Raw genomic sequence first — 15,579 nt, forward strand, 5'->3', positions numbered from 1 at the left:
CCAACATCTGTTACGATGAACGCCTGTGATGTCCCCTCAGACATGCTCCTTCCAGAGCCTCCCCATCTCCACTGACAGCGTCTGTCTACTTGGGTACTGAGATGTTTGGGGACCTTGATGCTTCTCTTCTCTCTCCCTTCCTGACTGTCCATCCCTATCTCACTAAAAAGTAATAAAATATAATAACAAATAAAGGGTACGTCAGACCATGTCCCTCTCCTGCTACAAAGCACGGCTCCCACCTCAGAGCACAGCCCGTGTCCTCTAACGTCCTCAGGCCCACGGGGTGTGGCCGGGCCTCTGTGGGTTCCCACGCAGGCCTACATTAGCACTGGACGTTCCTGCCTAGACAGAACTCCTCCACACGTCCTCACGGACAATTCCTCATGTCCTTCACATCTTTCCTCAAGGCCACCTTCCCAGCGAGACCCACACTGACCCCCAAATCACACAGCCATCTTCCTGTCCCCACAGCCCACACTCGGGGTCGCCTTCCCCACTGCGTTTTCCCAGGACACCCCCCCTTCTGACACAGACACCTCCCTGTTTACTGCGCTCACACACACCTGTCTCTCCCCACACAACACAGGCTCCCAAGGCCAGCAGGGTTCCTGATCTGACTTCAGTGATGTCCCCACGTGAACAAGAGTGCCACACGTCTGCACACAACCAGTCGTGGTTCCTGAGTGGTCCGTGTGGGGCAGCTCCCTGCGCTAGAGATGCGTCTCTATTGATGGGGCCTCAGACCACAGCTGTCCTGTGGCGGCTGCAGCACAAGGTGCCCTCACACTGACCCCAATGCAGCTGCACTTTCCCGGGCTGCTCCCCCTAAATCTACAGTGGACCCCGCTCTGCACATCCCGGAGTCTGCACTGAGCCAGCCCTGGAGCGCAGGGCAGGGGAGGGCGGGCGGGCAGAGAGAACTCCAGCAGGGACTTCTCTAAGCTGAGGAATCCCTCCTCTCTGCTCATTCCAGAGCTTGTTTTTGTTTGTTTGTGTTTTTGAGAAGGTTTGGAAAAGATGGAAAGAACCATAAAGCACCAAAAGAAGGAACGAGCAGGATGCGTCTGAAAATTCTTCTCTCAATACCACACAGAGGACCCTGTGTGCAGGGACCTCTTGGGCTTTGTGGGACAATGACAGACAAATCATCGCCTGCTGTCAGACAGGGACACCCAGAGGAGAATGAGACTGGAACCCCAAACATAAACAAAATCAGTCATATTGCTCCACAGAAACAAAGAAACAACAAATAAAGACCCAGGAGATGGGGCTGATAGGTGGACCCAGGCCTGAACGTCAGCTGACCAGCGTATGATGCCATCAGTGCTCACAGACCTGGAGGGGTCCTTTATTAGAACAAGTTACAAGGCCTGGGTGACATTTGAGTCCCTGTGATCACAGGTCCTGGAGGGACAAGGTTCCACTGAAGAGATGAGGACAAAGGAGCAGAGAGGTGACCCAGCTGAGGAATGACCACGTCAAAGCCCATGATGCTCTGAGCACCGACTGGGCACAGGCCTGACCACACTCTGTCAGAAGCTGATCAACAACTGCTGGATGACAAAGTCACAGCAGAGGAAAGGCACAACGATACTTCCCCCTTGACTTTTTGAATTAATCTGGCCTTCTATCCCCCCTTTTCTGGGTGTGTGCTATCACTGATGGCACAGGGATAATAGTATCATGCTTTCCCTGTAGATTTGTAGTAATTTCTTTGGAAATGAGACAGAGGGTGTGAGTTCCACAGAAAAGCCTGTAAGCCCCTTGAACTGGGCTCATAAACATAAGAGGCTGGCTATGATATCCCTTGTAAAGGGTTAAGTTTATAGGAGAATTTCTTCTTATTAATCATGTTAGAAAGAACAGATTGTGACTTATGAAGAGGTAGGAAACAGTAACTATACACAGAGCACCTTTCAGCCTTCACTTAATTCATCGCTTTCCCTCCCTAGCCTTTTCATGTGGTAGAGTAGAGAAACTTTCCTTTCTTCTTGCATACCTACCTGACCTGCAGGTGGTGGAACATGCTGAGAAAAATAAAGTTAGAACTTAACTAGTATATGGATATAGTAGATAAATAAAATTTGAGTAGACAATAGGACATTAGGCAAGGTAGAGTTATTAATCAGTACTGACCTTTTAGAAGTTTGTACCAATATTGTTATTGCTGTTCAAGTTATTGTATAACTGTACTTAGAACGACTTATCATCTGATTTATAGCTATAGAAATGCATTAACTGTTACCTAGAAATATGTAACCATAGTGATACAAAAACAATGATTAATCAATGTATTCTGAATACCATGTGATTGTAACTTAGTGTGTGTGTATAAAAATAAAGCTAGGCCTGACCTTTGGTGGCGCAGTGGATAAAGCGTCGACCTGGAAATGCTGAGGTCACCAGTTCGAAACTCTGGGCTTGCCTGGTCAAGGCACATGTGGAAGTTGATGCTTCCAGCTGCTCCCCCCTTCTTTCTCTCTGTCTCTCCTCTCTATCTTTCTCTCTCTCTCTCTGTCTTTCCCTCTCCTCTCTAAAATGAATAAATAAAAAATTTAAAATTTAAAAATTAAAAAAAAAAATAAAAATAAAGCTAGACCAGCATTTGGCAGAGATGCTTGGCAGTAAATGCTAAAGAGAAAAAAGAATTCGGTTCTCTCACTCGATTCGCGCCGACGCCTCTCTTCCTGTGGGACCCCTGGATTCCCCCCGGGGCTGGACCCCGGCAACACTTGGTCCTCCCAGCCTCTCCTGTCCCTGCAACAGACTCAGCACAGCAGACACACGGGTTCTGGAAAATTCTCAGTGCTCCCATTTATTTCCTCTCACACTTTAGGGTCTTCTCCTCTAACCCATCAACTCAAGAACTGAAAATACAAATTCACACCCACAGTTTTATTTCAATGAGGGAGTAAGAAGCTGCAGCTCAGTGCTCCACAAAGTACAGACAGGGATGGGGAGGCTCAGCCCCCCTCTGCTGGACAGGGAAGTGTGGGGAGGGGACGTGGGGACAGGGGTGGGCCAGCCTCCCACCTCCTCACACTATGCTGATAGGAATGCAGACATGTTCAGATGCCCTTTGCAGAGAGAGAAGTGAGAGGTTCCTGAAGTCACAAACAGGGTTGGCGGGGGTGTGTGTGTGTGTGTGTGTGTGTGTGTGTGTGTGAAGCATCTTCCGTCACTCAGTCCCCCACAAGGCAGTTGTCTCACGCTGTAGAAAATAATCACAAACAAATTCAGGTAAGTGGCTGTAACTGCTGACATTCTCAATAGCTCACCATGTGCTCAAAATATCCTGTCCCCTCTGTCCCAACCCCTCCCATCAGGGTCTCACCTTTAGAAGCTGTGAGAGACACATCAGAGCCCTGGGCACTGTCACTGTCTGGGGTAGAACACAACAGGACGTGGTCAGAGCCCCCAGGACAGGAGACTAAAGGAGGAACTATGGGGAGTGGGGTCCCCCATGGCTCCCGTCTGCACTGTCACAGGGTCTCAGGGGTCACCCCCTCCATACTCACTGGCAGCCTGAGCGTAGCTCCCTCCTTTCCCACCTGCAGGAAGAAAATATCCTGTGAGAGATCAGGGAGGAGGCAAGGTCATGAGGTCCTAAAGGAACCCCTAGTCCTGGGCCCCAGAGAAGTTTCCAGAACTGTGACTACAGACCCAGGGCAGGACCAGGAAACCTGAGGAAAGTACATGTGTGGGGACTGGACCACCCATCCTTCTGAAGGTCTGTCCTCAGCAGGACCCTCCCCTCTGACCTGTGACTGTTGGGGACCAGGTCCCCATCACTGACTCATCAAGTGATAAATCTGTCCCTCATGTTCACACGTGCCTCACTAAAGAGTCATTGTTAGCAAACAGCCCCAGACTGGTCAAGCACATGTGTGGGGACAGTACTTCCTATTAATGAAGTGGACACACTTCTTCCTGGGCTTGAAACCCCCTGTGGGACAAGAAACTCAGACCCCACCCTTCCCTACCTGAGCGCCTCCTCCTCCACATCACAGCTCCCACCACAGCTCCAGTGACCACAGCTCCAAGGAGGACCAGGACAGCAATGATGACCACAGTGGAGATGGTGGCCTGAGGAGGCTCTGGTACGGGTAAGGGTAAGGGTACGGGTACGGGTACGGGTAAGGGTAAGGGTAAGGGTAAGGGTAAGGTGAGGGCCCTGACCCCAAGGCCACAGCCCTGACCCTGCTGAAGTCCTCCAGAGGCCCCTGCTCCCTGAGAAGAGGCTCTGTGCCCACGTTCCCTCCTCACCCCATCTCAGGGTCAGGGGCTCGGGCAGCCCCTCGTGCTGCACATGGCACGTGTAGCTCTGCTCCTCTCCAGGGGGCACCGCCACAGCCGCCCACTTCTGGAAGCTCCCGTCCCCCGCAGGCCTGGTCTCCACAAACTCCATGTCCTGGGTCAGGTCCTGCCCGTCACGCTGCCAGGTCAGGGTGATCTCCGCAGGGTAGAAGCCCAGGGCCCAGCACCTCAGGGTGACCTCACGGTCAGAGATGGGGTGGTGGGTCACGTGTGCCTTTGGGGGGTCTGAGGAGAAGGGTGAGAAATGCAGAACTTTTCATCCTTTATGAGCCACTCCAGCAGCACTCCTGTGACCATCGTGAGAGGTGACAGGACAGCTGGGGTGGGGGCGGGAGCAGAAAACCCAGACACCAGCTGGACAGAGGCACCTGGGATGATCTAGTCTTTGGAAAGTTCTAGATTCCGAGGGACACAGCTCAGGGTAGCAGGCAGGTCTATGAGAGGAGAAAAGGGATTTCTAGTCCTGACCTGGGTGGAGGACAAATGACTCAGAAAAGCCGGGTCAGACCTCAGACACACTGGGTGGGGGACAGAGAACAAGGCCTGAGGGAGAAAGTCCACGTGGGTCCCGGGGTCACTGCCAGGGTCAAGGGGAACCGCTGATGGGTTAGTTCAGGGTTGGCCTCCCCTCCATCCCAGAGACACTGCACCTAATTGTCCCTGAGAGAAGGGGGAGTCGCTGTCTGGTCCCGGATCTGAAAACCCAGGGGACGCAATGTCCTGACCCAAAGGAGGGTGTTCTGACCCGGGTCCATTTCCTGTCTCCGTGTAGGAGCCGCAGCCCGAGGGGAGAGGAGGGAGCCCCGCGGCCCTGGTACCTGCGCGCTGCAGCGTCTTCTTCCCCTTTTCCAGGTAAAGGCGGAGCCACTCCACGCACTCCCCCTCCAGGTAGATCTTCTGGTGCTCCGCGATATCGTCCTCCTCCCACTTGCGCCGGGTGATCTGAGCCGCAGCATCCGCCGCGGTCCAGGAGCGCAGGTCCTCGTTCAGGGCGAGGTAGTCGGTACCGTCGTAGGCGTACTGACTGGACCCGCGGAGGAGGCGCCCGTCCCGGTCCATTTCGCAGCCAATCATCCACTGGAGGGAGTGAGACCCTGACCCCGCCCCGACCGCGGGGATTAAACCGAAACCGAAAACGAAACCGGGTCAAAGTCCCGCGGTCTCGGGTGGAGCTCGGACCCGGACACTCGGGCGACCCCGGCCCGTCCGTGGGGATGGGGTCGTGACCGGGACCCGCCCGCGTGGCTCACCGTCCGCGCTCTGGTTGTAGTAGCCGCGCAGGGTGTTCAGGTCCACTCGGTAAAGCTGTGCGGTGTCCTTGCAGTTCCGCGTGTTCCGGTCCCAATACTGCGGGTCCTCCTGCTCCACCCACGGCTGCTCCATCCACGGCGTCCGCGGCTCCATCCTCGGGCTCGCGGCGTCGCTGTCGAACCGCGTGAACTCCGTGTCGTCCACGTAGCCAACGGCGAAGAAGCGGGGCTCCCCGCGGCCGGGCCGGGACACGGCGGTGCTGAAATATCTCAGGGAGTGGGAACCTGGGGACGGGGAGGTTCTGAGACGCGCGACCCTTACCCGCGTGGGTCCCGGGAAACAGAAAAGGGGCCGGGACAGAGCAGGGGTCAGGACGGGGCGGTGGACACGCGTCTCCCCGGGGTCCTGCGCCCCCGCCGGGTCCCCTCGCTCCTCCCCGCAGAGGCCGTTCCCTCCCGACCCGCACTCACCCGCCCAGGTCGGGGTCAGGACCAGGGACCCCGAGAGCAGCAGGAGGAGGGTGAGGGACCCCATGACCCGAATTCTCAGGATCTGGGGACAATCTGTGTCGGGCGGGTCCGCGGAGACCTTATAACCGGGAACGACGGGGAGGCTGATTGGCTTCTCTAGAAACCGGTCACCCAATGGGAGTGACATCTGTGGACTCATCATGAGTATCCAGGAAGGAGGACCCGACACAGGTTGTCAGAAGCAGAAGTGAAACCCGGGGAAACGGGGACTCCCCAACACTGACCTTCCCCGCCCAGACTCCGCCCTCGGCCTGAGACCCTGAGAGCCAGGCCTGGGGACCCGGGACTGTGTCCTGACCCCTCCTCCTGCGCGGAGAGCTCTTTGTCACCCTGTGTCCCTGAGTCCTGGCCCAGGGGCTGTGTGAGGACACCAGGGAGACCCCCAGGCTGGGCCCCGCCCCTTCCTCCTCTTCTCTCCCCGGAATCCCTCCCCCTGAAATGGACTCCCTGCCTCGCACCCCTTATCTCTCCCCCTGGACTCTTCTAGAAGAAAACTCACCCCCGGGACTTAGATGTCAGAGAGTGAGCTCGCCCTGGGAATGGAGGTGGACGGACAGGAGTTTGTTTCTCTTAACCCTGGAGGAGCTGTGTCTGAAAACAGGGGATGGAGATCCTCAGAGACCAGTCTCCCTGTTGTCTGTGAACCCCAGTGGGGAGCACAGTCTTGGAAACCCTGAACGTCAGGAAGCTGATCTGTAAAGAAGTGATTTTGGCCCCTTGTACAGAAATGTGTCTAACCAGCACTGCAGTCAGACTCACAGAGCTCCTGAATTCTAGTTCCCACACAGTGTGTCTGTGACTCGGGATTGTTACATTGTGAAATGATCTTCATTCAGTAGCTCTGAGTTTCTCTGTGAGTCCCCCACGTCCTCAATACAGAGAAGCCCAGGGAAGCCGTGTGTCACTGTGCATTTCAACAGGAGCATGTACATCCTCAAAGTGCTCAATGTGGTCATCCAAATGATGGAGGGAGAGAAGGGAGGTTGGCTGGAGGCGTCCCAGACCCAGGGCAGAGTAAGGAAAGTTCAGAGAGGGTGTCAGGGATCCTAGAGCCTAAGTCAGCCTTCAGAGGGGCAATGGCCCTGCCTCAGTTTCCCTGCTGTACTCATCTTTGACGGGAAGGAGCCTGTGAGAAGCGAGGTCCCAGAGCAAATGCGGCAGCAGATCTGAGAGCACAGCAGCGGGGCCATCGGTCAGTTATGCTCCCTCAGGCTGAGGTCTGGGTGTGCATTCTCACGCTGCCACGTGACCTAGTGGAGGAAAGAATGACAAGAGAGGAAAAGGGAAGAACTGCTGGACCAGCACCTTTACGTAGACGAGAAGGGATGAGGCCTCGAGCACCAGCAGAGGGACGGCTCTGGCTGGGAGTGTGGACAGCTCACCTGTGGTGACGTCTCCAAGTAGACGGTGTTGGAAATCTGAAATAATCATCTTCTAATGTGTCCAGTGTTCTCAGTGAAGCAGGAAACAAGGTCACTGGCAGTAATGAGATGGGGAAGGAGGATGGGTGTTTGAGTAGAGGATGGGGGAGACTGAGGGAGCCGTGCAGGGACAGGATGATTGTGGGCAGCAGTGTGGACCCCCTTGTGGTCTGGGTCATGATGGTAACGTGACAGCATCCACGTGTCTGTGTTGTCTTCAGCCTCCTGTAGCTGCACGGGGCAGGTGCAGGGAGGTAGAGGTAGAATTTCTTGGTTGTGTGGTTTTTCTAAGCAAGAGTGACAAGGCAAGGGAGACCAAGGAAGGGACTGAAATGCTGTCTCATGGAATTGAAGATGAGTGAGGAGGGAGGAGAGGACATCGAGGGGTGAGGGACGGTGACTAGATGGGCCTGTCGGTGGCACAGTGGGTAGAGTGTCGGACTGGCATGCAGAAGACCCAGGTTCAAGACCCCGAGATCGCCAGCTTGAGTGCAAGCTCATCTGGCTTGATCAAAAAAAGCTCACCAGCTTGGACCCAAGTTTGCTGGCTCAAGCAGGGGGTCGCTCGGTCTGCTGAAGGCCCTCGGTCAGGGCACATATGAGAAAGCAATGAACAGCTAAGGTGTTGCAACGAGAAACTGATGATGCTTCTCATCTCTCTCCGTTCCTGTCTGTCTGTCTCTATCTGTCCCTCTCTCTGACTCTCTCTCTGTCCCTGTAAAAAAAAAAAAAAAGAGTGACAAGATGGTAGGATAATAACCTGGGATCCCAGTGGGCACAAACGACTGTGGGAGGTGATGTAGCACAGGGTGGTCTTGGGCCTGGGAAACAGGCACATTTGTGATGAATGGTTTGCTGATATTACATTACACATGTGATCAAATAATCGCACCAGTGTTTCCATAGCTCAGGCCGCCCTGCGAGGTGAGTAGGGAGATGGAGGGCAGAGCGTGGGAAGCATGGTGTGGAGACTGTGGGAGGGCTGGGTTATTGGCAATGACAAGTCTAGGGGATGACAAGGGAGGGGGCCCAGGAAGAGCAGAGCAGAAGGTCATGGAGGAGAGGAGCTCAGGGAAGTGAGGAGCCAGGGACTGAGCGTCCTCTGCTGTGTGTGTTCTGTCCCTGCTGTAAAGTGACCACAAACCGAGTGGCTTTAAACAGCAGCCCTTTATTATCTGATGGTTGTGCAGGTTACACATCCGACATGTCCTCACCGGGGCTCTGGAAGAATCCACTGCCAAGCTCATTCACTTGGTTGTGTGAACTCAGATTCTTGCAGATGTGGGACTGAGTCCCTGTTTCCTCGCTGGGTGTCAGCTGGAGCCACCCTGAGCTCCCAGAGTGCCGGGGTCCAGCCCCGGGGGGGATCCAGGGGTCCCACAGGAAGAGACGGCGTCGGCGAAATCGAGTGAGAGAGCCGAATACTTTTCTTTCTCTTTATTCTCTGGTTAGCATTTACTGTCAGGCATCTCTCTCAAATGCTAGTATAGGTCCCTTTTTATACACACACTGAGTTACAATTACATGGTGTTAATTATTGCTTTTGTTTCACTATGTTTACATGTTTCCGAATAACAGTTAATTTATATCTATGAATCACAAACCAGGTAGCAAATCATTCAAAATACAAAATAACTTGAATAGCGATAACAACATTGGTAAAAGCTTTTAAGGTATTAGTACTAATAGTTAACTAACTTTACTGCTGTTGTGAGTCAAGGGGCAGAGAGAGATTAGCAGAGGAAATCATTAAGGACTAACAATGGACCACTGCTTGCTCAGGTAAATGGCCTTGAGTTTATGCAGTGTCCTACTTTTTCTCACAAGATTCTAAAAGGCTTGCCCATAAGGAAATTGACATAACATTAAGAGTAGCTTTCATCCAAAGATATACAGAGTGCACTTGCAAGATAGCCTAGTAGCAACATAATTTCAGAAGACAGTAACTGTTATTATTTCTATGGATTCACCTACATTCCTCTCATTATCAAAAAATCTTGGAAAGTATATAAATCTCATGAGAACATCTCATTGAGAAAGCCTAGCAATTGCCTTTAGTCAAAAGACAATTCTCTCTCTGCCTGACCTGTGGTGGCGCAGTGGATAAAGCGTCGACCTGGAAATGCTGAGGTCGCCGGTTCAAAACCCTGGGCTTGCCTGGTCAAGGCACATATGGGAGTTGATGTTTCCAGTTCCTCCCCCTCTTCTCTCTCTCTCTGTCTCTCCTCTCTCTCTCTCTCTCTATCCTCCCTCTCCTCTGTAAAATGAATAAATAAATAAAAATTTTAAAAAAAATTTAAAAAAAAAATTAAAAAAAAAAAAAGACAATTCTCTTAGTAAAACATTCTTTTCTTGCCAACTGCGCTTTCATCCTAGGCCACACAATGGGCCATTCTACTATACCTTACCTAAGATACTATTTCTAGTCAAATATTACTTATTTATTATATTTAAACACTAGTTAAGTTCTAACTCTATTCTTCTCAGAGTCTACCACTATCTGCAGATCAAATAAGCAAGAAAAAAGGAAAGTTTCTCTACTCTATCACATGAAAAGGCTAGGGAGGAAAAATGTTGAATTAAGTGAACGCTGAAAGGTGCTCTGTGCACAGCCACTGCCTCCTACCCATTCACAAGTCACAATCTATTCTTTCTAACATGATTAAGAGGGAATTCTCCTACAGACTTAACCCTTTACGAGGGATATCATAGCCAGCCTCTTATGTCTATGAGCCCAGTTCAAGGGGCTTACAGGCTTTTCTGTGGAACTCACAACCTCTGTCTCATTACCAAAGAAATTACTACAAATCTACAGGGAAAGCATGATACTATTATCCCTGTGCCATAAATAATAGCACACACCCAGAAAAGGGGGGATATAAGGCCAGATTAATTCAAAAAGTCAAAGGGGGAAGTATCGTTGTGTCTCTCCTTTGGGTGACTTTGTCAACCCGCAGCCATTGGTCTTCACTGCTGTGACTTTGTCAATCAGCAGTTTTTGATCTTCTTCTGCTGTGACCTTGTCAGCCAGCAGTTGTGGGTCTTCTCCTGTTGTGACCTTGTCAGCCAGCAGTTGTTGATCGGCTCCTGACACCGGAGGATGTCTTCAGTCCTGGAACGTGGCCCCCACAGCACACACAATCCTTCCCCCACGTGGAACCTCTCTGCCTCCCCTCACCCTCATCTCTCCTGCAGCATCTCTGACTCCAGCCAGAGAAACCTCTCTGCTATTAGGTTTATGTGACGTGATTGGGCCCAGCCAGGTGATCCAGGATGGTCTCCCTGTCCTAAAGTCCTTAACCTTCATTACATCACCAAGTCCCTTTGTCATGTAAGGAAGCCTATCCACAGACTGCAAAGATTCAGGCTGGACATGTTTGGGGACCACTGTTCATCCTTCCTCATCTGATTAGGTTGAAATCACTGAGGTCAAGGAGGTGGCACTCTGGGGAGGGTGACAGTGAGCCAGGAGCTAGAAGACATGAGGTGATGGCCTAGGGGTCCCCAGGGATCACCTACAATGAGGGGAGTGGGGGCTCTGATCTGATGATACATTAGGGATGTTAGGGAAGAGGGAGGGAAAAGTCAAAGCAGTTGAGGAGAAGGACCCCACCCACCTCCAGGCCCAGGGCATAAGGTCTGTGGGAGGGGAGACACCCCCATGACAGGACTTCAGAGGGAGCCGTGTCCTCAGGGAGACCCAGGTCCCTGTCAGAGCTGCAGGTGCAGGAACACCCTGGGAGGACTGTGTGGATTTGGCTGATCCTGGGCTGAGACCTCCGGGGGACACAGTGGGAAGGTTTCAGGAGCTGGGGAGGGGGTGTGAGGAGAGACAGAGTAGGGGTGCACGGAGCCTGTGGAGATGAGCGTGCAGGATGTTTGGGGGACCAAGGGTGACTGAGACAGACAGGGGAAAGGAGAGAAGGAGGTTCATCCTGGTGGATTCAGGGCAGATGGTGGTGAGTGTGAGAGAGGGAGGTGGGAGGGGCAGGGGTCTGGGGCTCTCACTTGGGCTCTGTCGGTGGGAATGAGGAGGTTTGGGGTGGTCAGTCTTAGTTCCAGTGTGTGGACACTTCCTTGACACCCTGATTGTGGGGTTCAATCCCTGGTGGAGGAGGGGTGTTACAAGGAGTCCATGGATTCACTGTTGACCCTTGTAGGATGGGGGTACAGCTCTCAGATCTGCCCGTCACCTGCTTCAGGAGAGACACTCCTGGGCCACCAGGTGTGTCACTCCTTGTAACACCCCTGACACAGGGGCCTCTTCTGTCCTGCTGAGGGGACAGAAGGCTGAGAGGGGCAGCTGGGGTCCTCATCCCAGTAGAATCAATGTGTATGTGGACAGGGTGGATGATGATGTAGACATTAGAGAGGTGCTACCAAATTAGAGCTATTTTTTTTTAATTTTAATTAATTAATTTATTTTTTACAGAGACAGAGAGAGAGTCAGAGAGAGGGATAGACAGGGACAGACAGACAGGAACGGAGAGAGATGAGAAGCATCAATCATTAGTTTTTCGTTGCGCGTTGGGACACCTTAGTTGTTCATTGATTGCTTTCTCATATGTGCCTTGACCGCGGGCCTTCAGCAGACCAAGTAACCCCCTGCTGGAGCCAGCGACCTTGGGTTCAAGCTGGTTGGCTTTTTTTTTTTTTTTTTTTTTGCTCAAACCAGATGAGCCCGCGCTCAAGCTGGTGACCTCGGGGCCTCGAACCTGGGTCCTCTGCATCCCAGTCCGACGCTCTATCCACTGTGCCACTGCCTGGTCAGGCTAGAGATACTTTTTAAAAACTTGATGTGAAATCTGACATTTAGAGGATAATGAAGATAATTTTATGTGACCTTTAACTTAGAAAAGATTTGAGAATTAATTTTCCCCGTTGTAATAATATTATGGATAGGAAGAAATGTTCTTACTGTTGGGAGATGCATGTGGACGTGTGTAGCGACAAGGGTCATGATGCCGGCACGTGACTTTCAAGGGATTTGGCAAAAGTGATGCAAACATTATCTTTTGTTTTTCAAAATGTACTTTAAAGCTGTAGTCGACATACAACACTACGTAGGTTGCAGGTGTACAACATAGGGATTAGGCGTTTATACACCTTATGGGGTAGTGACCTCGGTAAGTCACTGCACTCAGTTATAAGGATGTCACTGGCTCTGTTCCCTGTGCTGTACTTTGCCTCCTGTGACTTACTTCACAGCTGGTCATTTGTACTTCTCAGTCCTCAATTCTGTCACTTTGTTTTTGCCTACTCACCGCCCCCCTCACCTGTGGCAGCCATCAGCTTTTTTCTCTGTATCTATGAGTCTGTTTCTGTTTCATTTCCTTTGTTTTTTGGATTCCACAGATAAGTGAAATCATACAGTGTTTGCTGTTCTGACTTATGTAACTAGCGTGATACTCTCGAAGTCCTTCTCTGCTGTCACAAAGAGCAAGAGTTCCTTCTTTTTCACGGCTGATTAATTCCGCCGTACACACATGACACACCTTTACTCATTTGTCCGTCCGTGAACAATTAATTTGCATTCATACATTGGCGACTGAGTAACGCTGCGGTGAACATAGGGAAGGATTTATCTTTTTAAATTAATGTTGCTTTGTTTAGATAAGTTCCTGGAAGTTATTTTTTATTTTTTTTATTTTTACAGAGACAGAGAGAGGGATAGACAGACAGGAACGAAGAGAGATGAGAAGCATCAATCATCAGTTTTTCGTTGCGACACCTTAGTTGTTCATTGATTGCTTTCTCATATGTGCCTTAACCGCGGGCCTTCAGCAGACCGAGTAACCCCTTGCTCGAGCCAGCGACCTTGGGTTCAAGCTGGTGAGCTTTTGCTCAAACCAGATGAGCCCGCGCTCAAGCTGGCGACCTCAGGGTCTCGAAACTGGGTCCTCTGCATCCCAGTTCGATGCTCTGTCCACTGTGCCACCACCCAGTCAGGCAGTCCCTGGAAGTTTTAATTTTTGGAGGAATCTCCACACTTTCCCCCAGTTTACAACCCTCCCCCCTTCACAGAGCGTGACGTTCACTCCACATCCTGGGCAACGCTTGCGTTCTGTTGCCATTTAGAGAAAGGGCCACTCTGAGGTGTGCGGTGACACCTCATTGGGTTGTGATTGGCATTTCCCTGATGACTACTGGTGTTCAGTATCTATTCACATGTCTGTTGGCCAGCTCTATGTCCATTTTTGGGGAAAAAAAATCTATTCAGGTCCTCTGTTCATTTTTGTAAATAGACTTTTAAAAATTAAATTTATTTGTGGGGTGTAGGAAAATGGCTGGGAATTAGACTGTGGTCCTGAGACAAGTCTTCGGTGCAGACTTTGTAAAAGGCGAAAGATTTATGCGATCTGAAGAGAAACCAGAGTGTGGTGCGGACTTCAGAACACCAGGTCCTGTGGGGCAGAACCCACCCGGCAGCACTGATAAGATGGTTTCATAGAAGCAGCTGATCCCTGTAGCCTTTTCCTGCACACCTGAAAGCTATTAGTTAGTCATCCTTCTCTGCTCCTGAACCCATTCTAGACTAATCTCACCCAGGCTCTGCTAATCTGCTTGATGAGCAAAGACACGAATAAGTACGATGAGGCTGCAGAGAGCTGGGCTCTCAGTCCTGGAGGCCGGGAGTCCCCTGGACCCGTCTTTTCTCTACGTTGTGTCTTGTGTGTGTGTTTTCTTAAGTCCTGCAGCATCTTCCTCTCCTGCACCCCCATGGCTGAGCTGGTCTCGGCAGCGGGGACATTGATTAATAAAGTGACATAGGTTTCAAGTGAGCAGTAGTTCTCTGTGTATCATCTGTAAGTTCACTGGCTGTCCACCACCCGGTCACATCATCCGTCACCACTTCCTGACCTCCTCTGCCCTTTACTCCCCCACGTCCCCCCTGCTCTGGTAACCACTGCACTGTTGTCAGTTTCTATGAGTTTGTTCATTTCTTAAAGATTTTATTTATTGATTTTATAGAGAGAGGAGTGAGGAGTTGGGAGCGAGAAGTATCAACTCATAGTTGCTTCACTTTAGTTTTTCATTGATTGGTTGCTTCTCCTATGTGCCTTGACCAGCCAAGCCCAGGGTTTCGAACTGGCGACCTCAGCATTCCCGGTTGATGCTCTATCCACTGCGCCACCACAGGTCAGGGTCTGAGTTTTTGTTTATTTGTTCATTTGTTGCTTTCAGTTTTATATCCCACATATGACTGAAATCATATGGTTCTCGAATTTTTCTGTCTGACTTATTTCGTTTAGCGTGATGTTCTCGAGATCCATCCATGTTGTCACAAATGGCAGGATTTTATCTTATGGCTGCGTGCTATTCCATCGTATACATGTACCACATCCTCTTCATGTAATGACCCATCGAAGAATAACTGTGTTGTTTGCATGTCTTGGCCACTGTGCGTAATGCTGCAATGAACATAAGGGCGTATATATCTTTGCAAATAAATATTTTCAAATTTCTTGGGTAAATATCCAGTAGAGGGATTGCTGGGTCATAAGGTAGTTCTACTCTTTAATTTTTTTTTTATAAATAAATTTTTGTTAATTTTAATGGGGTGACATCAATAAGTCAGGGTACATATATTCAAAGAAAACATGTCCAGGTTATCTTGTCATTCAATTATGTTGCATACCCATCACCCAAAGTCAGATTGTCCTCCGTCACCTTCTATCTAGTTTTCTTTGTGCCCCTCCCCCTCCCCCTTCCCCTCTCCCTCCTCCCCTCCCCCCCTCCCATAACCACCACACTCTTGTCCATGTCTCTTAGTCTTGTTTTTATGTCCCACCAATGTATGGAATCATGCAGTTCTTGGTTTTCTCTGATTTACTTATTTCACTCTGTATAATGTTATCAAGATCCCACCATTTTGTTGTAAATGATCCGATGTCATCATTTCTTATGGCTGAGTAGTATTTCATAGTGTATATGTGCCACATCTTCTTTATCCAGCCTTCCATATATATATATATATATATATATATATATATTTTTTTTTTTTTTTTTTTTTTTTTTTTTTTTACAGTGGTTAAAGCCTTTAAGCAAACTCCTGG

At 50.5% G+C, this 15,579-nt stretch overlaps 1 protein-coding gene across 4 annotated transcripts; it reads right to left on the reverse strand.

The window, feature by feature from the left end:
* Positions 1–2,883: 2,883 nt before the first annotated feature.
* On the reverse strand, positions 2,884–6,476 carry LOC136327905 (patr class I histocompatibility antigen, A-126 alpha chain-like). 4 transcript variants are annotated; one of them, XM_066264597.1, is made up of 8 exons: positions 6,042–6,476; positions 5,571–5,855; positions 5,139–5,414; positions 4,270–4,572; positions 3,987–4,100; positions 3,522–3,572; positions 3,338–3,385; positions 2,884–3,214 (listed from the first exon to the last, which is right to left on the reverse strand). In XM_066264597.1, exons 1-8 carry the CDS (start codon positions 6,241–6,243, stop codon positions 3,210–3,212), a joined length of 1,284 nt encoding a protein of 427 aa, XP_066120694.1. In that variant the 5' UTR covers positions 6,244–6,476; the 3' UTR covers positions 2,884–3,209. The 4 variants fall into 4 exon arrangements, with proteins under 4 accessions (XP_066120694.1, XP_066121881.1, XP_066121110.1 ...); XM_066265784.1 differs by having other exon boundaries at positions 4,270–4,545; positions 6,042–6,473; XM_066265013.1 differs by having other exon boundaries at positions 3,522–3,554; positions 6,042–6,471.
* Positions 6,477–15,579: the final 9,103 nt, after the last annotated feature.

This window comes from Saccopteryx bilineata, chromosome 1 (genome assembly GCF_036850765.1).
Source record: "Saccopteryx bilineata isolate mSacBil1 chromosome 1, mSacBil1_pri_phased_curated, whole genome shotgun sequence".
NCBI lineage: Eukaryota > Metazoa > Chordata > Mammalia > Chiroptera > Emballonuridae > Saccopteryx > Saccopteryx bilineata.

Bases quoted from the DNA above. Each gene is read 5' to 3' on its own strand.
- LOC136327905 (XM_066264597.1), bottom strand. From the start codon at position 6,243: ATGATGAGTCCACAGATGTCACTCCCATTGGGTGACCGGTTTCTAGAG. The intron at 5,856-6,041 runs GTGAGTGCGGGT...CCCCGTCCCCAG, and splicing joins CCTGACCCCGACCTGGGCGG to GTTCCCACTCCCTGAGATAT. The intron at 3,386-3,521 runs GTGAGTATGGAG...GTTCTACCCCAG, and splicing joins GAGCTACGCTCAGGCTGCCA to ACAGTGACAGTGCCCAGGGC.